Source organism: Rattus norvegicus, chromosome 17 (assembly GCF_036323735.1).
Source record: "Rattus norvegicus strain BN/NHsdMcwi chromosome 17, GRCr8, whole genome shotgun sequence".
NCBI lineage: Eukaryota > Metazoa > Chordata > Mammalia > Rodentia > Muridae > Rattus > Rattus norvegicus.
In genome coordinates this window covers 22,779,071-22,806,796 of record NC_086035.1, presented here as the reverse complement: position 1 = coordinate 22,806,796, position 27,726 = coordinate 22,779,071, and the positions used below count along the sequence as shown (strand labels likewise).

The 27,726-nt window shown below is 41.3% G+C and overlaps 1 protein-coding gene across 5 annotated transcripts in view; it reads left to right on the top strand.

Moving 5' to 3' along the window:
- Nucleotides 1-15,942, top strand: part of Hivep1 (HIVEP zinc finger 1) — a 129,505-nt gene extending 113,563 nt beyond the window's left edge. For 4 of the 5 annotated variants that reach the window (XM_039095309.2, XM_039095308.1, XM_039095310.1 and 1 more), the window contains 2 exons: nt 12,030-12,535; nt 14,121-15,760. In XM_039095309.2, coding sequence (XP_038951237.1) covers nt 12,030-12,535; nt 14,121-15,248 — 1,634 coding nt within the window. In that variant the 3' untranslated portion in view covers nt 15,249-15,760. Of the gene's footprint in view, nt 1-12,029; nt 12,536-14,120 lie in introns of all 5 variants that reach the window. The other variant, NM_001105751.2, reaches the window with a different exon arrangement.
- Nucleotides 15,943-27,726: the final 11,784 nt, after the last annotated feature.

The window sequence follows — 27,726 nt, the reverse complement described above, 5'->3', positions numbered from 1 at the left end:
CCCAGCCTGCCTGGTGGCCATCATCCTCTAACCTTCCTAAGCTCTCTTCTTTCCTCCGGTTTGGGTCTCTTTGTCCCAAAGAGCCCTTGTCTAGAAGGCTTAAGTTCTCCAGCCGCATACTAAGACATTTTCCAATAAAGCTGTGGAAAGATAATTCGGCCCTACCTTCTTTCTGGGCCAGCCTAGGCGTCCTTGCCATTTAGCCTCATCTGGATTCGCCCCTGGCATCTTAGCCATGAGACCAAGAGCTCCTGGGGGAGAGAAGTGCTCACACCTGCCCTGTGCAGTGCAGAGAAATGAATATGTCAGAAAGCCCACACAGGTGCCACTGGTCACTACCATGCATCCTCTCGCTTCTCCCAGGCCTATGGTTCTGGTGTCTTTCAACACTCCAGTATCAGATATGGAACTCGGGCCTTCACATAGATAGGCTAGGCCAACGCTGTACTGTCAATCTACCTTCAGCCCTCAGAGGCCTCTGTCCTGCCTTAGACCGGTGCCTACTGTGAGACCTCAGATTAGCTCAGTGAAAACTGGAAATCAGAAGTAACCCAGTGACTTCCTTCAACTCTTGGGTTTTTGCCTTGGCACAGGTGAAGTTTGTCATTTAATCCCAGTAACAGATTGCAGCTATCCACTGTGTAAATGCAGTAAATACAAAAGTAGCCAATGGAGTGAGCCAAGGAACCAGTATCAGGAAACATGTCTGGAGAAACTGGAAAATGATGACATCATCATCTTGAGTATGGTAGCATACTTTAGTCCCAGCTACTTGGCAGGCTCCAGGGAGGCAGATCTCTTGAACCCGGAAATTTTCGGGCCAGTCTGGACAATAGGGATAGCCTATCTCAGTAAAATAAACATTTAAAATCCCTAAACAAAAGAGTTTTTCTCAAGGTTTTACTAAGAGATACCAACAGACTGGTAGTTATGACAATCATGGGGTTCGACAGTTCTTCAAGAAGGACTGGTAGGTGGCTGAGGAGTTGACTCAGTCCCCAGAACCTACCCAAAAGGCAATGCATGCCTGTAATCCTAGGGGCTCCCTGGCCAGCCCGTGGAGTAATAGGCATCACCTTCAGCTGTCAGCAGTCCAGGAAGAAAACCAACACTGGCCCCTGGCAGGAAAGCAGACCCCACACACATGTGCATCCTATATACACACATCAAAAAGAGAATGAAGAAGAAGACCTGTTACATTTGGTGCACATCCCTGAGAGTCACAGACTTAAACATGAATGCTGGGAGGATACATGAAAGTGTTCCTCCATTTTTTAGTCCCTGATTCTTACAGTCTTTAAAAACAAACAGAAGGACATAATTCAGAAGATTAGAGTCTTCCAGAAGCCTCAATGCCTTTACTATTAAAAGACACATTTAGGGTCCTGGTCATAAATAATCATTACTAAAAAATGTCTGAGCGTTTCTTCATTAAACAAGGACATGCTAAGCACTCAAATGTAACTGCAGTCTCCGGGAAGTCTGGTGGGCTGTTCCTCATTGTTTAAACGCTGTCACCATTTGATGATCTCTTGGTCAGTTGCACTGCTTTGTGGGAGAGCATAAAACTTTTAAATATGCTGTCATTTAGTTATTCCTTCACAGTTGCATTGTTCTGTTGTGAAGATTTTTATTGTTCTTGATTATGTATGTGCATGTTTGTCTGAGCGTGAGTTAGAGGCGAGCTGCCTGACATGGGTGCTGCAGACTGAACTCTGGTCCCCTACAAGAGCAGCACGAGCTCTGCAGCCCATGTGTGGTTCTCACTGAAGGTTTTCTCTGCATCTATTCCCGCTCATCTTCACTGGCTTCTGTGATTTCAAGGCATTATCTCTAATCTCACAGCTGCTTCCTACCGAGCAGCCGCACTGCCTGAGATGTCTTCCACGGTTCTTCTTAGGCACATTCTCCACTGACAGAATGTGTCCAGTGAAGGTCAAATAAACTCAGGGCAGGGTTGGAGAGATGGCTCAGTGGTCAAGAGCACTGACTGCTCTTCCAGAGGTTCTGAGTTCAATTCTCAGCATCTGGGAACTCAAAACCATCTGTAATAGGATCCGATGCTCTTTTCTGGTGTGTCTGAAAACAGCTACAGTGTACTCATGTACATAAAAATAAATAATTTTAAAAAATAAAATAAACTTGGGCCAAGGTGGCTACAGATCCTTGAGCTTTGTGAGTCTCCACCAGCCCTAGCAAAAATGGGCTTTGTGGCTTTCTCCTCTCTTTCTCCAGCCCATGAATTCATGATGTCATCCTCAGTGGAGCTGGCTCAAGGCTGGCGAGTCAAACAGAGTTGAATATACAATTTTGTACACAGCCATTATAATTTGGACATTTGCAATTTAGAAGTTGTTCCCACTTAGCTTTAAAATTAGCAATGTATAATGTATAATTATAGTATATACTCATGAAAAGTTGGGTCTTCAGACTCATACTGTGCATTCCCATATTCTTGCCACATAAAATTATACAGCCTCAGGAATTTTGCCCTCGTGTTTTAAGGGTATTAAGTAATATGTCTTCGTTTGCACCTTGGTGTCAAAAATGGTGCCACCAGCAATTTGCTGTTCAGCCTTTGATCCAAAGAATGTTTTCATCAACAGAGTGCTAGACTTCAACACAAGGAATGTTAATGTGTGTCCTCACGGCCAGCCCAGGGACAGCAGCTTCGCAGGGCTAGTGCAGGGAGAAGCATGCTTTTCAGTGGAATTTTAAGTACTGACCTACACGTATGACATAATGATTCAGACCACAGGTTTGCAAGCCTGTGTCATGTTTACCCTTAGAAACATTTAGTGAATTTTATAAAAGTACTAGCAACATTTTCCTTTTAATGAGCCAAGTAGACTGCCAGCACCAGAATTCTTACCCAAACATCCATTGCTTTTAAGTATCTTTGTAGAATAAGAAACCATAGTAGCCCTTAAGATGTATCCTTAATGCAGCATTACTAGCAATTATTTACAAACAACAGAGCCGCGGCAGCCTTCCGGTGTATTGCCGAAAGCCAACAGGTCTGCAGCTCTGGCCCACTGTGCTCATGTAGGTTGTTTTCATACTTTAAATAGAACCACTATTCACAAGCTTTACAGAAATGTTTCCCTGGTTGCTGTTGTTTGGTTTTCAACCTAGTACTTCCTAACCAGGAGGAAAACAAAACCAGAGCAGCAGCAATAACAAAAGAGATGGGGCGGAGCCTCGTCTTTCCGGCTGTTGCTGTCTTTGTGGCTCCAGCTCATCCAGTAGGTGTCAGTGTCTGGCAGCCATGGGGCAGGTTATGGCTCATCCAGGCAGCCTTGGGAAGAAGGTCAGTTCCCAAGTAAACGTTCGGGAAAGTCTTTGTTATAAGCTTGTGTGAGCATTCATTTTGGAGAAAAAAAAGATTGCTACATTAAAAGATTCCCTTACCCTCTTGAGTTAAATTGCACATGCAAAACCGAATAATTTTTGTAATCTAAAAATTGTGTCATTGTGTCGTGTGTTAGAAACATTTACAATGAATGAGGATTGTGTCTGGGGAGAAGAAATTACATGAGCTTTTAAGAGCCATTTATTTATGAATTTGTTAAGCAAATGTGGATGTCTATGTCTTCTCTATAGCCTCTAATGACTACGGCAGATAAGCCGTAGCATTTATCTTCCTGGGGTATTAGCCTATGTTCTACACCCCAAAAATACTAAAGCTACAATACGGTAAGAAGGAGTGTATCATCTGGGAATGGTGGCGGGAGCTAGGAGTCACATGCTGGCATGGAAGCATTCCAGCCATCTAAGCCCCAACTTCCTTTGTAAGGTGTGGTACCTATTAACTGTCATATCATGGTGATTTTGTTTTGATTTGGTAATATGATACAAACACCCTGACGCCAGCAACCTTTTTCTGAAAAGTGCTGGGTAATAAGGATTTCAGGCATGCTAGGCCGTGTGTCTCTGTTATTTGTCACTGTTAGCAAACTCCAGTTATACCGCACTGTATAAACAAGACTGGCTGTGTCCCCACAAAATTTTCTTTACAAGAATAGGCAGTGAGCCAAATGTGGTAGTGACCAGAGTTGCCAGATCAGGTAACCAAGGCACAGAGGGTGTGTCATAGTTACTGGGTTAGATGAATAGCACAAGCAATTTCATAAATTCATCCTCCGTGAGATTTTAGAGAAGTGGTTGAGCCTGTGTCATCCTCTTTGACAATATTGCTAAAAGCCACAGACAAGGCTAGAAAGATTCTCAGCAATTCAGGATACCAACCGCTCCTGCCGAGGACCCACCTTTGACTCCCAGCACCCACATGGTGACTCACAACCATCTGTGAATACAGTTTCAGGGGAATACTGAAGCCTCTTCTAGCCTCCATTAATTCCTGTGTACGCAGTATACATACATAGTGCAGACAGAATGTTTATGCACATAAAAATAAATCTTTAAAAACATTTTTAGTTAAAAAAAACCCAAAACCACAACAAGAACAACAACAAAAAACAAACCAACCAAAAACCAGCCAGGCATTTCTCTGGGGACAAATCCTGATTGAGTGGCAGCAGGCTTCTCTGGAAGCTGGCCTCTTCACTAGCATAAATCTCAGGGAAGCAGAGCTGCCCAGGCTGTTTAACAATCCTGATGTGAAAATAACTGCTTTCAGGGTGTGACCTGGAAATCAATCGTGTGAGACAAGATTAGACCCACTGTCAAGGTTCAGATGCCATGTAAAAGGCCCTAGCCCCAGCAGGGATGTCTGAGAGGCTAACAGTTGCTGGAGTTGGGGTGACTCTTCTTGGTGGTGTAGCTGCCCATATCCTGGAAGTAACCCCAATTCCAGCCAAGCCTGATGTAGACAGAATGATTGCTGTGGTCTGCTATCTAGAGTTCTCAGAGCCCTTTTCACAGGTCTCCAGGAGACTGTGTCTTCTAGTAGTGGATATCACCCACCTTACCATTTTCTTTCGTTCCAAAATACTGGACTGGCTTGACAAATGGATGGTAATCCACTATTCATGTGTAGATTTCCAGAACTTTGACAGTGTCCTTTCTCTTTGAGAAATTGCAGACACCAATTCAGAAAAAGAACCACCATTCTCTCCAGACCCTAAGAGGGAACTGAAAGAAAAAAATGGCAGCCTCTCCTTGGCTTCCCTCAACACTCAGGCCAGTGGCTCTGTCGAGGAAGAAAGTCCAGAGCTCTGGTTAACAACTAACCCTGACAACTCACTCTTAAACTTTTTTAGAGAGATAAAGTGTTATTAAGAAATGAAGTTCAATTATTAGTTTACACTCTCCTTGGAGGCTATGTTTCATATAGCCCGCTATGCATAATCAAATAATTATATGAAGCTTTTAATGTCTCTGCCTTTAAACAAGGAACTCATGTGTATCTTTAATGAGCTAGCTTAATGACTATAATCTATTGTTGACCTTTCAGATCATCCTGTAGTCAGTTTTAAATATGGCTGAATGGAAGTGTTTAGCACAGACAGTGTGCATTGAATCTCGACTCTGTACAACACTAAAACTCATTAACTGCATTTTTCACTTGCCGTAACCTTTAATTAGTGCTTGTTTTAATTATGACCAGGTGGTGTTGGCTTATATATACTGCTAAGCTAGAGTCTTTACTAGTGTAGATGGCTGGAACAAGAGTAGAGCCATTTTGCATTCAGATGTACAATTGGGTAAGAAATGCAAGAAGTAGGAAGAACACCATTGGATAGTGAATGTAAATGAATACATGTAAAGCATGCACCTAGTTAGGATGCACACCATGACTTCCAGTGCCTGTAGATTCCAGTGCTTACAGAAGAGGTAGGATTCATTTCAAGAGTTGACTCCTATTAACAGTGGGAAATGCTTACCAGTCTCGCTGTGATGTGAAGTCCTATCAGTCTTTTTTATAGAAGAGTATGTTATCAGGTTTATGAGTTAAAAATTAAGACCGAGAGTACTGACAGTTTTTTAAAAATATATTTTCTATCTTATGGACAAACTTGTAGCATGGAGAGTTCCTGAATACTCTTTGACCAGTTTCCCCTTGTGTGGTAACCTCACATGTCCATAGAGCATATATGGATGCTAGAGTTTACCTCAGCAGTTACTGGATATCAGCCCTCATTCATGTTACACAGGACCTCTGGTATATCCTTTGTCTGTCCCAGGGTCCCATATCATGTTATGCTATCACTTTTCTGTGTCCTGGAATATGTCTATTGTAGCTTCTTTTTGAACCTTGACAATGAGTATTGTTTACCTTGAAGAACAGTTTTCAGTTTGGCTCTCAGAGTGTATGTTCAAGTTAGATTGAGGTTGTACAGTATTTGGAAGGAGATACGGGTAATGTTTGCAGTCAGGGGACACATGTCATACTGGCCCCTATCCCTGTGCTCAGGTGATACCTATAGGACTCTGTACTGCAAGTTTAACTGTTCTTCCCTCATAAATATTAAATATGTTGGACCATGCATAACCTGTTTATTGAATGCAGGTCTTATCAGTGGTATCAGCATGGCGCTTCATTGACTGAACTTTCCTACGGAGTTACTTTCTCTATTCTTCCCCTTGCATCTGTGGACTCGGAATGCACTTTATCCCAAAGGGCATCCCAGGTCCCGTGGTTAATCGATGTCTTGCTCAGGTTCCAGCATCGGCTATAGACAGTAAGAGCCCTTCCGGCTGATCCAATCCAGTCATCTTTCCTAAGCAGTTCCTTTCTTTGGGATCTAGCCCCAGAGTCTTGCATTTCTCTAAAAGCTCCTGGTCCTATTTACTAGAGAATAGAACTTAGAAACCAAGACAACATGGCTGCTGGCTGGTGTGCTCATTGCTCTTCACTGCCACTTCTTCATGCATCAATCATTAGGTTGAATTTAGGCATGCTAGCACTACATAACCATACCTACAAATACAAACATGCACACGATTTTCATACATACTGAAAGTTCCTGTTTTATTCTGCCCCATATTTACCCTTTTTCTGTTTCCTTCATTTTGACTGTCTCTGCACAATGAGAAGCCAAGGCTACCTCTTTAAGTGGCCTCATCTACAGTTGGCCACATTGGTTCATCTCTAGCATGAGTAGTTTCAGAGGTCTTCACCCACGCCCAGTGAGACAGACTTGCAAACACGGTTCAGAGTGTGTACTGCTCCCAGCAATCAGGCTTCAAGTAGACAGTCAGGGCTTGGGCTTGGCTTGGGTTTACTCATCAGGACCCTCCTTCCCATCTCCTTCCTGTGGTTATGGAGTTGTCTCCTTGCATTCTGTATTGAGTCCACTCCAGATCCTGTTTGATTGATAAATGATTATATGTAATCCATCTTCCACTGTGTAGTACTCTGAATTGTAGCAAATTATATATGTGACATATGCCCAGTTCTATCACCTGCAGATCCCGTAGACCACTTCATCGAACTCATTGCAACTACTCACCTAGCTTCCTTTTCAGAATGTTGTGGGGAAAGTAGCACAAAATATGTACTCTCAGGGTCTGGAGGGATGGCAGAGTAATTAAGAGCCCTTGCTGCGCTGTCAAACGACCCAAGTTCAGTTTCCAGCACTCATGTGGGTTTGGGGCCTCACAACTACCTGGAATTCCAGCTCCACTGGGACCCAAAGTGTCTGACCTGCACGTAGGCACTATCCTGTGTGTGTATACATATATACAAAATTAAAAATAAATCTTAAATTATGTGGGTTTCGTGGGTCTTACCTCTGCCATTTAATGAGACATGAAGGTCCACAGCACGGTCAGTGGTTCGCTATCATTAAAGTATTTTATTAAAGCCACAGCTGCATGGTATTACTCACCAGCCTATTAAAAATTACCTGAATTGCTTCCAGTTTGGGGAGATTATACTACAAACACATTCATGTGACTGCAAGCTGGAGTTTGAGACCTAGAAGTCATATAGTAAGTTCAGTTTTGGTTTTGGAAGGAACAGCCACGTCTTTGCCATCACTCATCATTGTCCAGCACTGGTAGAAATTTTGCATTTCTCCTGTCTTGGAGAGTTATTTTCAGTGGGCGTAGACTTTGAGTATGTCAGTTTGCTTACCTGTGTTATTGCGGTATTTTTCAGGTTTACCATCTTGTTTTTAGTTTTACTTTTCAATTTTCTTTAATGGTACTGAGGATTGAATCCAGTTCCTTTCATGCTTGCTTGCTAGGCAGACACTGCCGCCGAGCTATATCCTTTTGTTTTGTGTGAGTTAGGGCTCTCTTGTGTTTGCCAGGCTGCTTTCAGACCTTGTAATTGATGGGGATTAGTGGTATGTACTGTTTTTACTCATGCTATAGTTTCTCTCTATGAAACTCCCATCAGACATTGGATGTTATCCATCTTTTCCCATTAAAGCTTTAGATGTTTGAATCCTCATCATTTTAAGTTCTCTTGTCAGTTTATAAGTCAGCGTCACATCTATCCGACTAGTGCTAAAGGTGGCTTTGTCTCTAGAGAGTTTGTTTGGAGGTTGCTTTTCTGTGTTCCTTGTCATTTTATGGTCAAGGTTGGATATCTTTCATTACATGGTGAAGTTGTGTACGTCATTTTGGTGCTTGGAATGGACATACCCTTCTGGCTGTGCCATTGATGTGAAGCAGGCACAAGATTGCACAGGACTAACTCTGTCCTCAATGCACAGAGGTTTTACGTTCCTCTAAAGATACCTGTTGCTCTAGGTGGGAGCTGTTGAGTTTTTCAGTTGCAGGTCCTCCTTCGGGGCTGTGATTTAGAAAGTCTCTGCTCTGGGCCTCCTTGCCTTTCCCTGTCCTGGGAACTGTCTTTCAAAGTTCCTTAGCTTGGCACTGAGTGTGAAAAAAAAAAAAACAAAAACAAAAAAACGTGCACTTCTGTTGTCACTGGGCTCTTGTGCACAGTGTTCTTGGCTTCCTGAGCTCTCATTGTTCATGTTCCCCACCCTTCCCCAGGTCCAGTCATAGTTCTGTTCTTTCTACAAGGAGGCAAGTTCTGTGTTTTCCTGTTCTTTTCCCCACTGCAGTGAATGTCACCTGCATCTGAGATCCTCAGTGCTTGTCACCTTCACCTTGATAGATCAGACTTTGTTTCTACAGTTGAGAGAGGGAGACAGGTCCAAGTGGAATTCTTTGCTGCTCCTATGAAGCTGCTGCTCCTCTCCCAGATCTGGACCACAGTGAACATTTAGCACTCATCACTGAGCACCTAGATGGGCTTCAGGTGTAGGTACCTGCAGAGCCCACAGCCGTCACAGTCATGCCACAGATACCCGGTTGCAAACAGTTTAGGTTCTGTCAGCCATGTTCAACGAAATCCCCTGACCAGTATTCTGTTACCTCTGTCTCTAGTGACATAGTCTTCCCTGTTTCCTTGCAGGCACTGCCTTACCTTAGATCTGGGCTGTTGATTGTCCTAAATTTCAGTTCTTTGCTAAGTTAGGGGAAGTCATCCATGTAAAGTTAGACCTACTCTTGGTTTTATAGAGCAATAATTTTCAGGGTAAAGCAGAAACCAGCCTGGCTGGACTTTGCAGGAAGTCAGCATTTGATTAAACATTTGCTCTTTAGTAACCTCTTCTGGTCATCCAGTTCCTTGTCTTTTCTGTTTCTCCATTTTCTGAGGCACCCAGAGGTCCCAAGTGCTTATCCAGAAACCACTCATTGTAACATGGGCCCTGAGTGGGACTCGATGAATTAATGTTGTTTATTTTATAGCATAGTAGTAGGACCTTGAAAATGAAAAAGAAATGTATGTGCATGTTTTATCCTTGACTTCCTTAATTATAAAAGCAACACATATCTATGACAAACATTCTACCCTTTTCTATTCCCTAGAAATCACCCTCTAATATTTTGGTGCATAGTTCCTATAAAACTTTGTTTTCTGTAAGGATTTATTTTTGTAAGAATATATTTTTGACGTGTAGAAAGAATAATATTGAAAAAATGCTTGGGAAGTCTGATAAAAATATTTATTGCATATTTCTGTATTTTCTTCTGTTTTTTTAAAAACCGAGTTGGCTCCTTGTCCATGCCTAATGCCTCCCGAGAATCCAGTGAATGCCTGCAACTTTAGCTAGTACAGCATGGTGCTTTCTATTGGACACAGTAAAGAGTTAGCAACAGTAATGCATGGACTAGAACAGATACAGAAATACACTGTAGTGATGAGAATTATGTGGCGTAGATCTCGGGTATTTTCGGCACTGCGGCACAGTGATGTCTGCAAAGCCCAGGGCTGAGATAAGTGAGGCCATACTTCCAGACCTTAGACACTACAGCTGCTGACACAGCAGCCTGCAGTACTCGATGCTCTGTATGTCCTGTTACCAGGACAAGCACTAAGTGACTAGCAGGCAGGTCTTTGTCTCTTCACTCAGTAAAGGGTTGAGCCATGTTCCAGGTGAGACAGAGCAAGCTGGGCAGCCTCCCCCCACTACTCAGAGCTGTGCGGAGGAGATCATTTCGTATTTCTGGCATCCTCTGGTTAAAACAAAAAAAATTTTTTAACAAAACCCACTAAAACCAATATCATCGTTTAATAAGAATTTGGAATGTATCACATAGAACTAAACCATATATGGTCTGATAGCCATTGGGTTGGTGACAAATATTGTAGATATTTTCCCACCCTCCTTTGTATGATTTTAAATAGTAAAGATTTTTAAACCACATTCCACATGAATGTATGAGATTTTGATACTACCACTTGAATCATCTTGAATACCTCTTGAAAAGTGATGTCAGGATTAATGACTTTTAGATAACACTTTTTTTTTTGTAAGCAATGGGTCAAATCTTATAGAAACAAGAAAAGGAAACATCAGTGATTTTTGAAGAGATCATAGTAGTGGCTCAGTGGGTAAAGTACTTGCTACATAAGCACAGAGAATTGAATTAGATCCCCAGAACCCATGTAAAAAGATAGCATATGCCTCTGGCCACAGCTCTGGAAATTAGACATAGGCAGATTTTCCAGAGGTTTACTAGTAAGCCTAGTCTAGATTAAACAAGTCTCTGGTTCAGTGAGAGACCCTGTCTCAAAAAACATGGAAAATGATTGAGGAAGACACTAAATGTCAGCCTTTGGCTCCCACGTGCTTTGGCTATCACGCCTGGGTGATAGATACAACTGGGGGTGGGGGGTGGGGGAAGGCTTTAAATATCAATGAGCATTGCCACTGCTACAGAACAATTAAAATGTTTCCAATACACCATCAAATTTAAATTATTTTACTAACAAATCAAGTACCACAAAGTGTGGGTGTGTTAATTTCATAATAAAGATATAGGTGTATAAACTAATAACAGGACCGTTCCATGGTCACAGATTAATTTTTACAGTCAGAGCAGAGAAAGTGGTGGACTGAATATGGCCAGCAGGTTGGACCTGGCCATGAGAGAAGCAGGGGGGTATAGGGAACATGGAGTGAGAACTAGAATGGAGGGAGAAGCCAAAAGGGAGGCCAAAGGAAGAAGAGTGCTGAGCCTGTGAAAACAGCAGAATTGTAACGTGAGTCAGTCATTGGCCCACGACTCCCGTGGGCTGAGTTTAGGGTCGGGGGGAGATATGAAGAGCCAGGATGGACTTGAACTGTACAGCAGGTAGTGTGTATCCGTGCCTGGAGGCCAGCATTGCTGTGACATGCTAAGAGGCGCCACAGATAGCCATTTGTCCCTCTGCCTTTTGGAATTTGGGAAGAGGGAGCTTCCTTTGGACCCAACAATAGGAAAATAGAGAACAAGCTTAGAACAGTTGTTCTTGTCATATTTAAGAGTTTTTCTAATATAATACTTGAGGCTTTATTTCTTTTCTTTATACCTCACACTGTGCTTGTGTCTTCCTCTCTGAAGGCTCATTCCATGTGCCTCCCTGCCACCCCATCATGGCCCTTCCCCTCATGTCCTGCCACTTGATTGGCTGCTTTTCTGCATCACTCTTCTGAAGTGTGCTGTGGGTGGCCATCTTCTGTGTGCTGGACAGTGTTGCTGAGCTTCTAAAAATGACATCATCGTGTTTGTGTACTTGTAGAACATTCTGTAACAAATCTTTTTGGTTGTCATATTAGACGAAAAGCAAAGATTCGGTTGCGAGCGGTCTGGCTTTGATCTTGAAGAATCTGATGGCCCAGATGAGGATGATAATGACAACGAAGAGGATGATGACGATAGCCAGGCAGAGTCCGGCCTCTCAGCAGCACCGTCAGTCACAGCGAGCCCACAGCATCTCCCATCCAGAAGCGGCCTTCAGGATCCTGGGAGTGTAGAGGAGGACCTTAGAGTTTCCAGCTGCTTCTCAGGGGTACACACTGACCCAATGGACATTCTGCCTAGAGCATTACTCACCAAGATGACTGTTCTGAGCACGGTGCAGATTGACCCTAACAGGACAGACTTAACAGCAAAGGCCAGGCAGAATACTGGGAAAGATGAGCTTGAACTGGCTCCTCCTGTAGACACTCCCATCTCCCCAGAAGTTACCCCCAGGTCTCCCGGCCATCAGATGTCTGTGCATTACTCTGAATCTGATGCTCTGAGAAGCCCTGCAGCTGGAAACACTGTTGCTTCAATACAGGTAGATGAGTGTGTGGGAGTAGGGGTGGGGAATTCTCTGTTTTTTGTTTTCTCTTCTTATTCTATAAGGAAAACCTAATAGATTAAAGAAAATCATTTATGACCATATGAGTGTGTACCTTTTTGTTGTTAATTGATGACAGAATTCATTTATGTCTGTTAAAGCCTTGTAAATTATCTTGACAAAACTCCACATAGTATATTATAACCTGTGGTGCTGCTTTAAAAAATATACTTCTTTATTAATTGTGGAGTTTTTTTAAATCACAATATAACATGTATTTACCAGTTTTAAACCCACATCCTGAGACGTAAGGACCCAGTGGTTGACTCTTGTGTTTCCACTAATGTGGATATGATGAGCTCATAGCACATTTTCCAGATTTTGTGCTTTGCTAGTAGGAGTCATAACAAATTTAGTGGGACACAAAAATGATTCAAGATTTCATGTTGTTTGCATGAGCAAACTGATAGAATATCTTAGGAAAGTTTCCTTCCGGGGGAGCTCAGTGCCAGACACCCAGCTCCGGAGAAGTTTGAGAAGTTTACTGTATGCTTTTCCATGGCTGGCTCCTAACCAACAAATAATTTTGTCTCTCTCTCTCTCTGACAATTCTTTCCCTTCCCCTGTGTGTTGAACAAGGCGGTAGGGCTTATTTCCTAATGGGAAAAGATGTTTCCCACTGGAGAAAAATAAAAGTTTAGAATTTTTTTTTCTTTTCTTTTTTTCGGAGCTGGGGACCGAACCCAGGGCCTTGCGCTTGCTAGGCAAGCGCTCTACCACTAAGCTAAATCTCCAACCCCCAAAGGTTTAGAATTTTACATACTAAATCTAAACTTAATTTTTCTGTTAAGTATAGAAATTAAATTATAATGTGAACTAATACAGCTCCCTAACATATATAGAAATGTATGTATATGCAAGGAAAAAGCCAGTATGTAGATAAAAGTCATGGATGAAAGGGAGGACAGGTAAGATTCATCCTCCCCAGCATTTTAAAAATCGTGTTCACCTGTGTCCTAAGCTGCCGAATGCATCTTAGATATGGAAGCCACATAACTACCAATGCCTGAAAATGTAGCCGTCAGTAGACAGCTTACGAATGAGTTAGCAATTAATGGACAACTGCAGACCTTTGTCTTAGTAACAGCTCTTCATTTCAGAAGTGAATAATATCTTGGTTAATTTTTTCCCAGTTGAGTTGGCACAGCTAATTAATATGGTATTTCTCAACGTCTCCTTGTCTCTAAAAGAAAGAGGTGAAGCTGGTGCCCAAAAAATATCATCAACATAAAAATAGTCATGTTCATCTATCAGTATAAAGTAATGCCTAGAAAACTGGTTTGCGGATTGCAAAACACTATATCATTTTTTTCCTAGTATTGGTAATAGGAAAGAAATTTAAAATGAAGCTATTTTTGTTATTGAAAATTTCTTTTTAAAAAAATCAAAGCAATTTTTTTAGCAAGCCAACAACTGTCAAATACAAATATACCTGGGAGCACACTGAGAACAGATTGAACACGAGTACCTTATGGTTATGGAGGAGCCTCTGCTGTTAGGCTCACTGTCTCTTGTCTTTTAGGATTCACCATCTGTGGGACTGCCTCCTGCTACTATAGCCCAGCTCAACCCTCAGCCAGCAGCCAGGATTTCTTCCTCAGTCTCACCTCACCCTGAGAGTCAAGAACCGAAGCAGCAAATAACCTTGCAACCGTCTCCAGGCTTGCCTTCCCCTCAGACACATTTGTTCAGCCATCTCCCCTTGCATTCCCAGCAGCAATCAAGGACCCCATACAACATGGTTCCCGTAGGGGGTATCCATGTGGTGCCGGCCGGTCTCACCTACTCCACTTTTGTACCCATTCAGGCCGGGCCAATGCAACTGACCATCCCTGCTGTGAGCGTTATTCACAGAACCGTGGGCACCCCTGTGGATACCATCACTGAAGTTTCTGGCGCTACTAATCGCCCTACCGGAGTGGCTGAATTGAGCAGTGTTGTGCCATGTATTCCCATCGGCCAAATCCACGTGCCAGGCCTGCAGAACCTAAGTCCCCCAGCCTTGCAGTCGCTCTCGTCCCTGGGAATGGAAACAGTCAATATCGTGGGCCTGGCCAACGCTACCGTGGGTCCGCAGGTGCACCCCCCAGGCCTGGCCCTCAACGCAGTAGGGCTCCAGGTTCTGGCCAACGCTCCTGCACAGAGCAGTCCCGCCACACAGACACACATTCCAGGTCTCCAAATCCTCAACATCGCCTTGCCCACCCTGATCCCCTCTGTTGGCCCCGTGGCTGTGGGCACCGCGGGGACTCCAGAAACTGCCACTTCCAACAGCAAAACAGTGGAGCCGCAGACGCCCGCAGGCCAGGGACACAGTGCCGAGCCTCCACAGAGGTTGCCCGAAGGCCCTCAGGAAACCCCACAAACAGTGCCCGGTCCCTCAGTTGACCATGCAAGGCCTGACGGCTCAAGCAAAATGGACACCAAGAAGGTGGCTTCTGCGAGTCACGTGTTGCCTGGGCGTTCCTCTGCGCAGGCGCAGCCGGCACCCATACCGGAAGCTTTACAGAAGATTGTAGCTTCAGGCCCAACATCACTTCCCACAGACAGACCGGCTCCCAGGCCCCCAGTGCCCCACAGGCAGCCCATTGTGCACTTCAGCGACGTGAGCAGCGATGATGATGAGGACAGACTTGTCATAGCAACCTAGTGGTTTGTTTTTTATTGATTTTTTTAATAGCAGGTTTTTTTGAAAAACCCTCCTTTCCTTAAAGCACATTTTTTCTGACGTAAACTCATGACTAATCTTTGTGCAATCATGAACTTTTGACCAATAATTGTTTTTTTGTGTTAGCTCCAGCCATTTTTGTACATGTTGTATAGACAATTGTGCCTTTTAGGAGTTTTATGTTTAGAATCTGTACAGATGGTTGAATATCTATATACATACAATATGTTATATATGTATATGAAAACCAGGTAGTTGTGTTTAGTAGAAACTTGTCAAATAAATCAGATGATTAAATGATATGTTGCACTGTTAAATATAAATTTTTATGGCTGTGGGGCAGTTTCTGTGTATAAATTAGTATGTAAACCTCATATTTATTGTATTCATATTAGTCTTTGCAAATGGATCTGTCATTGTGTAAGACAGTAACTGTATACTTCAGGCAGATTTTCTGTGTTATGAACTGTTTCAGTAAAATACTGTTCACAGACTTTCCTGGTGCTTAAGTTGTGCTGTCTTTACACTTCATTGGGGAAATACCTCCTAGCTCTCTCTGTGCCTTCCATAGCTGGTCCTTAGTTTTGAGAGGCAAAGCTTCATTGGTCTCCTTTACCTGTGAAACTATGGCTAGAGTCCAAAAATCAAGAGATAAAGACAATTTTTTCTTATTGTCGGGTGTAGTCTTATAGCTATTTAATCATTAGATAATTGACTACTTAAGAACATTTTCTATAAATGTATAAAATGGACATCCTGAAAAGAACACAGATCCTAAATGTGGTTCTGGGAAATGTAAATTAAGTGAAAAAAATACTTATGTAGAGAATTCTGTCCGGCACCAAATCCTAAAGGATCCAACAAGGCTTACAATGAGAGAAACCTAGGTGTGTAGTTTAAGCGACCCTAGAAATGATTGCTTCTATCCTAAGGAACCCAACTGTCAGTCAGTCTGGAAGCTGTCATGCGGTGGGCTGACACATTCTCACCATAGCTACTTGCCTTATCTAAGGTCATTGCAGGTGCTGGGTTTGTGTGGAAGAAATGTCTATGTTGGAATTTGAATACTTAGCACATTAAGGCAGTGTATCGTGGGTTTCCATGGTCCCTTCATGAAAATGGTAAACACTTGAAGCCAGTGAAGTTATGTTATAGGGGAGTATGAGAAGGCTTTGAAGATACCCTGTTAGCCACCCTTGGGATCATTTCTTTGGCTTTGAGAGAAGGCGTACTACAGACATGGACAAATGCTTTTACTTACAGACCTACATTTCTGTAGCTTAGGTCTCAAAGTTTCCACAGATAGTGCAGACTTCCTTTCAGAGGGTCCTAGAAAACTCAAGTTTAGAAATTCCACTGCTCTGACAGAATAGTAGAAAACAAGCTTTATTTCCCAGTTTCTCACAGTTGTCATTTTAACTTCTTGTCATGACCTTGTATTCTATTCTTGTCTTGCATTTAAAGCAATATATAAGCAACACTGCCCCCGATAAGGTGATGCTGTGGGTGAATCTATGAGTTCTTCAAACTCACAAGTTATGCTCACAATTTTAACACTGAACTTTTCCAAATGGTTTAAATAGAATATTATTAATTTAGAGGAGTCTTACATTTAATCATGGATTAAATCTTGTTTTATATTTGATGTTCTTTTGGAAATTTAATAATGATCTAGTGTAAGTTAATCTCGTTTTGTTCTTTAGATGTTTCAAGATTCGTTCCATTATGTACATACCATCATTACGAGTGACTCTCTCAATGTGGCTTTTCAAGTGTTTTCCTCATGCAGTCATCATCTTATTCAAATTAAGGTTTTCAAACTACAGTGAGAAAAGGGAAAAAAGATGCATTTTCAAACTGGAGTGAGGTTTTCCCTGGCAAGGGATAAGCTGACGACTGGGTAGCAACATTGACGGCAGCTTTCAATCAGCCTTGTGATTCATCATAGAGGTAGACAGCAGTCAGAGAGTATGCTATGCTGCTAGCCCAGACTGCCCAGAAGTTTGGGTGAGTGGAACAAGTATATTTTTCATTGGACAAGGTTTCTAACTTTTGGCAGATTAGCAGGATATAATTCCGTCATCGTTGAGTACCGTCTTTGCCAGTTACAAATTATTACTAAAACTGGAACCATTTTGTTTTGAACTAATTACGTGCACAAAATATGGAAGTGAATGGCTCATTTTGAGCACTTTCTCCAGTTATCTTTCCCAAAGAAGCTCTGTCCACTCGATGTTCCCAAATATGCCTGATTCGCAAGTGATGTCTGTCACAGAGCCAGTGACACTGCTTAAGACTTCTGTCCTTTTGTGTTTCCAGATAGCTAGGATGCAATGACATAAAATCTATTAAATTATTGATAAAACCATAGGCAAAAAGAAGTTTGTGGGCTTTGAGATGAGTTAAGGGCCTAGCATATAATAAGCTGTGGTCAGCAATTTTCAACCTGTGGGCCAGGATGCCTTTGGCAAACTTCTAACTCCCAAAATATCTGAATTACAATTCATAACAGTAGCAAAATTACAGTTATGAAATAACAACAAAAATAACTTTATGGTTAGGATCAACACAACATGAGGAAGTGTGTTCAATGGTTGCAGCCTTAGGAAGGTTGAGAACCACTGCTCTAGATTCGTTCCACAGCACTGCAAAAAGGAAATTTAAAAACAATATGAATCTTAATCTCTTTCTGCATGTGTCTACCACCAAGCCACTACCAGACGTGTTAGGGGGAAAGCACCTGAACTGAAGGTCATTTTTCTAGTTTTCACAAATGAATCTACCTGTTATGAAAGTTTATTATAAGTTAACATACATCAAGGGCACTTGTGTCACTTTGTTTTCATGCTTAAAACTTTGGCCACAGTGATAATTACTCCTTTCAGAATGATAATTAGCTGACATTTAATGTAGTGCTTTTTGCTCCTCATTTCTCTTTTTTAATAACACAGCTCTAATTTTTTTTCCTTTCACAGAAGTGGTGTAAATAACACTTTTCTTATTAATCTCTGACCCGGGTTTTAAATGATGGCACTTAGCGAGGCTTAGAGAGCATGCTTAGTGGTTTGTTTAAAGGTTGTCAAGTCCGTTTTCTCTTCTTTCCTTTTTTCTTCTCAAATGCTCAAGTCAGGCTATACCACCTTCTTGGTATTTTTCCTTTTAGCCTTGAGATTTTCCTCTAGTATTTAATTTTTGTAAGTATATTTACTAATTCTTGAAAATTTCATACAGTACATTTTGGTCATCTTCCCAGTCTCCTCCTCTTAACTCCTTTTTTTTTTTTTGACATCAAGATTAAGCAACACCAACATGGTGATTTTCATTTATTTTTGTTTAATAACTATATAACATTTTGGGGTAGCAAATTTTAAAACAAGAGTCTTCAAAACAACTTTCTATGATTTTTGTCTTATTTAAAATGTAAAGATAATTCTCAAAAGATTACAAAAATAATTAAACAGGTATATATAATATTTTAATGACAATAACTTTTACTGTTGTAAAAATGGAGAGAATACATTTAAAGGCAGGATAATAGAATGTTTTTCCTCTATAAATTACATAATCTGAAAGTCACAAGGACTTATATCCTGTAAGCATTAGGTTTGCTAGCTTTTCATACAAAGGTTGATCTACAGCGTCACGCATTCTGTGAGAGAGCATTGTGGACACATCTGCATGCATAACCACTCAGACGCTTTCGGTCTTCTGAATCAGGGATGGACCTGAAGATTCTCAGACTCTGAAAACTGAGTCATGACCTAATTACCAACCAAATCCAATGCTATACACATTACCCAAGAACATACACTTTCCAACCTAAAGTAGCACCTGCTTGAGTCATATAAACTAGAGAATCATATTAAGCCATAGCTATATCATAGAAGCCATAGACTATAACCACAGGAAAGTTGAGACTTATAGTTATAAAATAGTAAACGATCTATTGGTGATGGGGACCACTGTACTTTGAAGGATGTGTTGGATTTGAGACTTGAAAACGACTATGATGCCAAAGACTAGAACAGGGATAATCAGAGAGACTAAGAAAAATGGAAGAGAGAAGAGTCACTTGGATGTTCAATAAATATTCATCACCACCGTTATGGAAAGGAAAAGAAAGTACTTTGAGAATGCATTTGTAATACAGATTAAATGACATCTACCCTTCGGGAGTTCAGGCTTTGTAGAAAAGTAAATAAGCAAAATGGATAGTATCCTGAGGGTCTAAAGTGGTCCATGATATAGCTGAGTAGAAATGGAAATGAGGGAAATCATTTGCCTGGACTCACCAGTAAGTGCTTCAAGGAGGTGACTTAGAATCTTGGCCATGCGGGGACTCCATTAAGCAGAGACAATAAATCGGTAGGAAGAATAGTACAGACAGGAGGGAGACCTAAGGGAACTAGACCTAAGGGATAACCTGACACATCTCATTGGTTCCTCCTGATCAGACTGGCTCTCCTTATGTCTTAAGCAAGAAAGTCGTGTCTCACAAACATGATGAAATCCTGCCTTGCTGGATTGAGCAGTATAGCAGCATTCTGTATATGAAAGCCACTTGTTTGGGATTCAGCAAGGCATCTGGTGAGGCTGTGATGACATTCTGGAAAACAAAGGGTAGATCTAAGCTTGATTAGCAAGCACTGTGGGTGCCTCCACATAGGGTGCTCAGCAGGTCATTTTAGTGGAGAAAAGGGGGCACAGGCTTAGGAGCCTAAAAGACCTTCTCCAGTGAGCTACTATTTTATGGCACTAAGAAGACAGCAGAAGTAGGTTGGAGAGGGAAGTCACACAGACCAGAGTGAGAGGCAAACAGGCTACCTTTTGCCAAGGTGGCCCCCATATCCTTTCTTTTTATACTGTAGGCTTGGTGAAATGGCAGGAGGTGTTTGTTAATGGCACAAATAAGTGTAGCTCAGTGAGCAAAGAGACCCCATCACCTGAAGAGACAGGCTGACTGCACAAGAGAGAATTTAACAGGAAACCAGAGCTTTGGCATCTGGGTAAATTATACCAATTTGCCAGTTTAGTATCGGCCATTCTCCCTTCCCTAGATCACCAGGGAAAGTATAGTCCTGGGAATAGTAAGAATAGGCTATTGGGGGGCAGGTGGGTATGGTTCAGTAGACAAAGCGCTTGACACATAATATGAAGACCACAGTTTGCATCCCCAACACCCACAGAAAAGGTAGGCCAGAAGGTGGCTACCTGTAATCTCAGAACTTCAGAGGTAGAGACAAGGGCTTGGTCCCTGATGCAAGCTGGTTAGCTGAACTAGGCAGAATTCATGAGAGCGAGGCTAAGAGACCCTGCCTCAATAAATAGAGAGCGATTGAGGAAGACACCCGACATCAACCTCTGGCCTCCACACACAAGCACACACACATGCAGGTGGACCTGAAAATGCACACCCACACACACGCAAATGAACACCTAAGTGTACACAGAAAGAATTACATTTCAAAGATCAAGTAATATTCTTACACTAGCAAGATAACTCATACTAAACTTTTGTTTAGAGATTATATGTAGACTGCACCATTTTTAGGCTAAGACCAATATGAAAGTCACCCCACACCAGGATGATTACAATAATACAATGGGATGTTATCCCCGTTTTATGGTTGAGAAAGTTGCTCAAGGATACAAAGCTAGCCTGATAGTGAGGCTATCTGATATTTCCCATTGAATTCTGCTGATTTTCCAGTCTTCATTTACAGTGGTTGGCTTAGAGTGTGTTCATTTCTAGGTGAACATCTGTTAGTATTCAGAAAACATTCCATTTAAATTTCCTTCAGAAATGACTATGCCCAGTGCCACGTATATTTGCATAGATAATAGATTTTTAAAGAACCTTTTTCTATGCTCTTTCTCTGACTCTATATAATAGGAACCATAAAAATATTTAGTGATGAAGCATTTAATTCAAATAGCAGGAGATAAAGGGGTAATCAGAAGTGACAATTCTAATCAAGCAGAAGACATGTCAATGCCTAAGTACAATTATTGACCATTATAGGGCACAATATGTCTGTTACTTGTGTGATTATTATAAAACTTAGATGGAGAGGGACAAAGATAAATGTGGATTCACACTGTTTTGGTTCTAGGTGTGGTTGAAAAAACCAGCCTGGCTTTATTATAATAATATCCTAATATCCCTGAGTTTGATCCTTTCAGAAATATTTTCAAAAAGAAATGGAGCAAATTTTCTGTACTTAGGACAAGCATGATTACTCGAATACATGTGCCTATGAGACAGACAAGGCATCAAATTATGCCTCTCTAAATGCACTTATTTAACGACAATGAAAAGAAAGTAATCAGAAGATGTAGAGGGAATCAAAGATATTCATCACTTCTATTTATGAAAGCAGCAAGAAAACGAGGCAGCTGATAGCTAGTGTTCCTGAGAATGAGCCAGCTACAGTCACCATACAGCACTTAACCTGAGTCCCCCCCCCCTCCTTTTACGTTGGCTTTTAAAAATATAGAAGTGAATAAATGACCCTGTTTTAGTTGTCCATATACGTGTGGGCTAAAAACAAAGATATCGTTCATGAAGCCATTTAGAATAAAGCCAAGTCTTTATTCTTGCTGAGGTAAACCATTTTTTATTCATTTGCTTTAGTGACTTGAAAGACCGTACGCTTAGCTATTTACCCGTGAATGTTGCCAAATGAGATCTAAGGAAGCCAGGCTAGATGGAAGACACACAGGCTTTACATTCCTGGAGGGCAGTCATGGAAGGAAAAGCCAGCTTTGAGATCACTCAATTAGCCCAGCATGCTTAGTTTTCTTTGCTAATAGCGAAGCTTATTTTTGCCCGGTAGGGTCAAATGTTAAGACTGGTTCGCCATTTGTATTCTACGACATATTTGGATTTAGTTATTTGGAACATCTTCCTCCATTGGACGGAAAGGTATACTCATTTGCTTTGGCATTCATATTCACTGGAAGAATTTTACAATTTCATGCAAAAGAGTCTAGTTATTAATAGCCATTCAGGCAGTCATAATTATTGATTCAATCCCCCCAATCTTCATTAGAAGCATATTAACTATTCTGGTGAATAGTTAATATAACTCACATCATTTCATACTTTACAGAGGCTGAGACGTTTTGCATTCATTGTGCTGATTATGAAAAACTCAAAAATATTCTGTAGTAAGGATGAGGAGAAACATCATTTTTAAAAAAAAAAGATTTACCAAAAAACAAACAAACAAACAAACAAACAAACAAACAAAAAACCTCAATCACAAAACCACTAAAAAAAAATAAAAGCTGTGTATTAAAGGCCGTAGAGGTAAATGTTTAATGCAATACTTTTCTTGGCCTCAGCTTGAGTCGGAAATAGTGTAAAACATTCAGAGTAGGGTGCAGAAGCCTCCTTTGATGCTTAAACAACCCTGAGGCCTCAGGTCAAAGCTCTGAAGTTCCTTAAATGGAGATAACCATCAGACCCGACACAGGGACCCCAGGGACCTATCCCAGAAAAAAAATGTTCTGTTTGTTTTGCTTTGTAACTAAACAAATTCCTTGAACCCTTTGTTTTCATTTTTCTAAATCCTTCAAAAAAGAAAAGAACGTAGGGCAGGGGGTGGGGGGAGGGAATTGAAAGACAAGAGATTCAGGAGTCAAAACATGTAACGTTTCTGCGCTGAGCCCAGTTGTGTGTTCTTCTTTAGGATCTCAGCTGGAGTTGATACGCCCGCGGCGGGCACTCACTATTGTCTCCCAAGGCATCAGCTTAGCTATTTAGATGCAGACCGCTTCAGCCTGAAGACTACTTGCCCGATGCATTTATGAATGATTTTCAGTGAGGTCGAGTATTCATGGCTTACAAATGAACAACTTAAAATTTCTGCTCAGTTCCTCCATTCAGCCAGAGTATAGAATCTAATCAGCTTAGCTCCATCACCGCTCAAGGTTTAAGTGGCCATAGACTGTACTCTTGTTACACGCCATCTCACGGATGCATGCTTTATGAGAACAAGTGAATTTTAAAAAAAGCCATCGCAGCAACATCATTAGTGATAGATAGTCTTTTCATCAAACGAGGACAAGCATATGCTCTGATTTAAGTATTAAATAACAGAAAGCCAGCGTTGGAGAACAGACTGCCTAAATCCGGACTCCAGGTGGTTAGCCAACCAGCTAATTGTCCAAATGTATTGTTTTCTGTGCCTCAGTTTTCTCATTTATCAGTCTGCAAAAATAAGTCCTTACTTGAGAGGGCTTGGGGGAATTAAAAAAAATAGTATTATATATTAAACAATTCTTAGGACATAGTAATATGCGTATAAATGTTAGCACTGTATTAATGCTTTAGATTAGGACAGATACTAAGAAATAGGAAGAATTTATCACCAGTAAAAGGGCAACTACATCTTCATTTGAAGATGGGTTCACACCACACACACACACACACACACACACACACACACACACACACACTGTAAAATACTGTGTCTTACTCAAAATGCCCCCCCCCCAGTGTCTTACAGGAAAATCAGACAATCAGACCGCATTACTTTTTTGTTGCTGTGATAAAACACCACGACGAGAAGCCACTTACAGAAGGCAGAGCGTTTAGTGGGTGGGAAGCTTACAGTTTCTGAGGGATAAGAGCCCATTGTGACAGAGGCACAACACCAATCACATACATGGGGGGGGGGGCCGCGGGTATGACACCAGTAGGGAAATGAGAGCTCACACCCTCACACAGGATGCAAGAAAGGGAGACCAAACAGCCAGCCTCCAGTGAAGTCCTTCTTCCTCCAAGGCTCCGCAACTTCCCACAGTGGCAGTGCCACAAAGTGGGGAGTGAGTATTCCAGTACGGGAGCCTCTGGAGGACATTTTTCAAAGGAACCACCTCATAGACATCAAATGGTAAAATTCGATAGTCGTCCAGAGAACATACGTTCCTAAAGGCTTCATAGAACGGAGTGTCGTGATGTATCCTCAGAGAGAAGGGCGTCGTTGAGCAGAAGAATGTGTGGGATCTGTGCAGCCTGTGATGTCAGAAGGCGGGATCTGCGCTTTTCTCTGGCGGGCTTTGTTTTTGAGTGAAGTTAGCTGAACCCTTACAGAACCCAAGGCTGCCTGGAAACAGGAGCTGATGCAGATATGGAGGAGTGCTGCTTTACTGGCTTGCTCCCTACAATGTGCCCAGCCTGCTTTCCTGTATCATCTAAGACCACCAGGCCAGGGGTGGCGCCATCCACAGTGAGCTGGGCCCTCAGTCATCAGTCAAGAAAATACCCTACAGACATGACTGCACAGCCAGTTCTAACCAGGCATTTTCTCTCCATTAAGGTTTCCTCTTCCCACATGACCCTAGCCTGTGTCAAGGCGATATAGAAACTATCCCACAGGGATATTATCTCTGGTATTTGCCGTGATGATAAAAAGCTAATTAGCTTGACACAGTAGGACACAGAGTTAACCAAAGGGCTTTCAGGTAAAAACAGAAATCATGAAGGCTCATGACCTCAAGTTCGTCAACATGCAAAACTTTGGTACTATACACAATAATTATACCATTTAGAAGATAACTTACGTTATAAAAAGTTATTGTCTCAGATATTTGACAGAATTCTTATCCTAAACATATTTTATGTCAGTAAAATGTCAAATGCTCTGATAGGAAAATGTTTTTTTTTTGTTTTTTGTTGTTTTTTTTTTTTTGGAGAAACTATGTGATTCATAGCAGAAAAAAAAACATACAAACGGCAACAATAGGTGGAAAACATGAATTTTTAATGCAAATGAGAATGGAAATTGAAATGAGATTTAAAAGCCTATGTGTATCCGATGTCATTGTGGGATGAGTGGAGAGAGCAGTGTCTTCAGGTACACTGGACAGAGGGAGGTCTTAGATGGGGGAATCACTTGGAAAGATAATTTTGCACCATTCATTAAAGTACAGTTGCCAAGTGACTGTTCCTGGAACTCTGCTTCCCTGTGTTAACTCTAGAGAAATGCTTGCCCTAGAGACTGGAAAGCCTGGAAATGACACATACAACTCATAGCTCTGTGTGTGTCCTGGGAGACGCACTAAGGGTGACATTGAGCTGACTATTCTCTTATGAAGCATGTGACTATTATGCTTGTTTCTTAACCAAGTCGAGAACAACCAGGTCAACACACAGAGAGGAAAATGTCAGCTTTGGTAATGACTATCATGGAGAAAGTCTCTTCGATTCTTGTTCAACTGGCCTTGTTGTGGTCTCCCTCCTATACTGCCCATCATTCTATCCTCCTTTGAAAGCCCTACCCACTGCAGGTAGGCAATAAAGGAGTCCGGTTTTTATATGAACACTGAGTGATTAAAAACAGAAAATAAGGAGACAGACCTCAACTTTGCCTTTTCCTGGCTTAACTCTACCTTACTTAGAAACATGGTCCAATGGTCTTAGCTGACAATGAATAACATGTGTGTCGTCCTCATCCCGAGGAGGATGGATGGGGTTGAACACACAAACTCATGTCTACACTTGCTTTTGCTCTTGCTGTATTTGCTGTTAGTATTACTATCAATCCATGAACATGTCGACAGTCTTTCCTCAAACAGTTTTACTTACAAATCATATTTAGACATATCAATTTATCTTAGGGAATTTTAATCAGATCAAGATTTAAATAGAAATCAGCAATGATGCTAGGCATTTTTTCTAACGATGGTTTCATATAAATAAAAGATTATTGCTTCCAAAATGGAATTTATCTTCATGTTACGTCTGTGTAATAAAAATGTAATGCAGAAAACAACACGGGACATTAGTCGTAACTTTCACTTGAAAAACTATAAAATTTAATGTGAATGATTTTAAGAATCTTTCTATCATTATCAATACTCACTCAAAAGATGAAAAAATATTTGTTAGATAATGAGAAATAGTGTTTGTAAATATGTATGCTTGCTTCAGGTGTGCCAAACGTTCTGTCACCCATAGCATCTCTTCGATCTCTTCATTTAATCCTCTTCCTAACTGTCATGGCACATTTTGTGCTACTGGAACAGAATATATGACACTGGGAAATTTTATAGAAAAGAGACAAGTAACTTCTCACAGCCCTGGGGAGAGGGAATTCCATAACCGAGCAGCTCGCATCTGGTGAGGGACAATTTCGTGATGTGCCACCTCACAACAGAAGCAGGATGGTCGAGAGTCAAAGAATGAAAATTCAAAAATGCATCTGCTTTCATAATCAGTGAAATCAATTCATTTACAAGGGTGGTGCCTTTGTTACCTACGAACCCTTCATCTCATTGCCTTTGTGGATAAGCTGTCCGATACCTGCTTTGAGGAAGAATCTATTCAAACCACAGTATTAAGACCACAGGGCTTACACTCGTTTTCTCTTGGTAGCAACGAAGCTTAGAATGGATAAACATTTGACCAAGGTCCTAGAAGATCTGAGCCCTCTTCTAGTGTGTGTTTGTATACTATCACTTGCTTTCATCCATGTTCAGTTCTAGCTACAAGGACGATCGTTGGATGAGGTGAGCCTGTGCTTTTAAATTGAGACTCAGTTGTTTTCTTGGCAATATGTGTTTGCAGTGATTCACAAACTTTAATCTTCATCTTGAAAATTAAGAGCCCTTCATTTTTATAAACTATAATTATAAACATTCAATATTTTGAAAGACGAAAAATGTCCATTCATACCAGGTATTTAGAAATCACCTACAGATTCCTTCTAATTGTAAGCTTCTGTAAGATTACTATTGTTTCTAAAACTCTTAACAAGCAATTATAAATAGATGTGCTAGTATAAAAAATGAAAATGGCATCCCATGTTTCCTTATTTTATGTAAATTAGTCCTCTATCTGTATGTACATTTGAATACCAGAAGAGGGCATCAGATCCCAGGATAAATGGTTGTGAGCCACCATATGTTGCTGGGAATTGAGCTCAGGACCTCTGGAAGAGCAACCAGTAATGGCTGAGCCATCTCTCTAGCCCCTCCTGTAGTTTTAAACACCATACACTTTTCTTTTATCAAAGTTCTTACTCAATTACTGAAATCATTTTAGATCATTCCGTATTCTTTTTTCTATATTATCTTAGATCTTGACCTAAAACATTAGAAATCTATATGAGAGATGACTGTTCAAATCTACGAGTGTGTCTTTGCTTCCACATGTATTAGAGTCTCCTGTTGTGAATAAAATTCAATGCTGAGTAAGCTGGGAAGTCATTTATGTGATTTGCAGATGAGTGAACGTTCTGTATTTCCACTGCGGCAGGCAGAACTCTAGAGCACAAAGATGCAGCTTGATCCGGTTCCTGAGTCAACAAAGGTAACCCTAGGCAGCAGCTGCTGCTTTAAATATGCAGATAGCCTTATCATTCTGATGATAAGTCTGCTTAGCCTGGCACAGGAACGTCATCCAATCTGATACTGAGGAGAAGAGCTAGGGCCTGAACAAAAGCCCAACCCC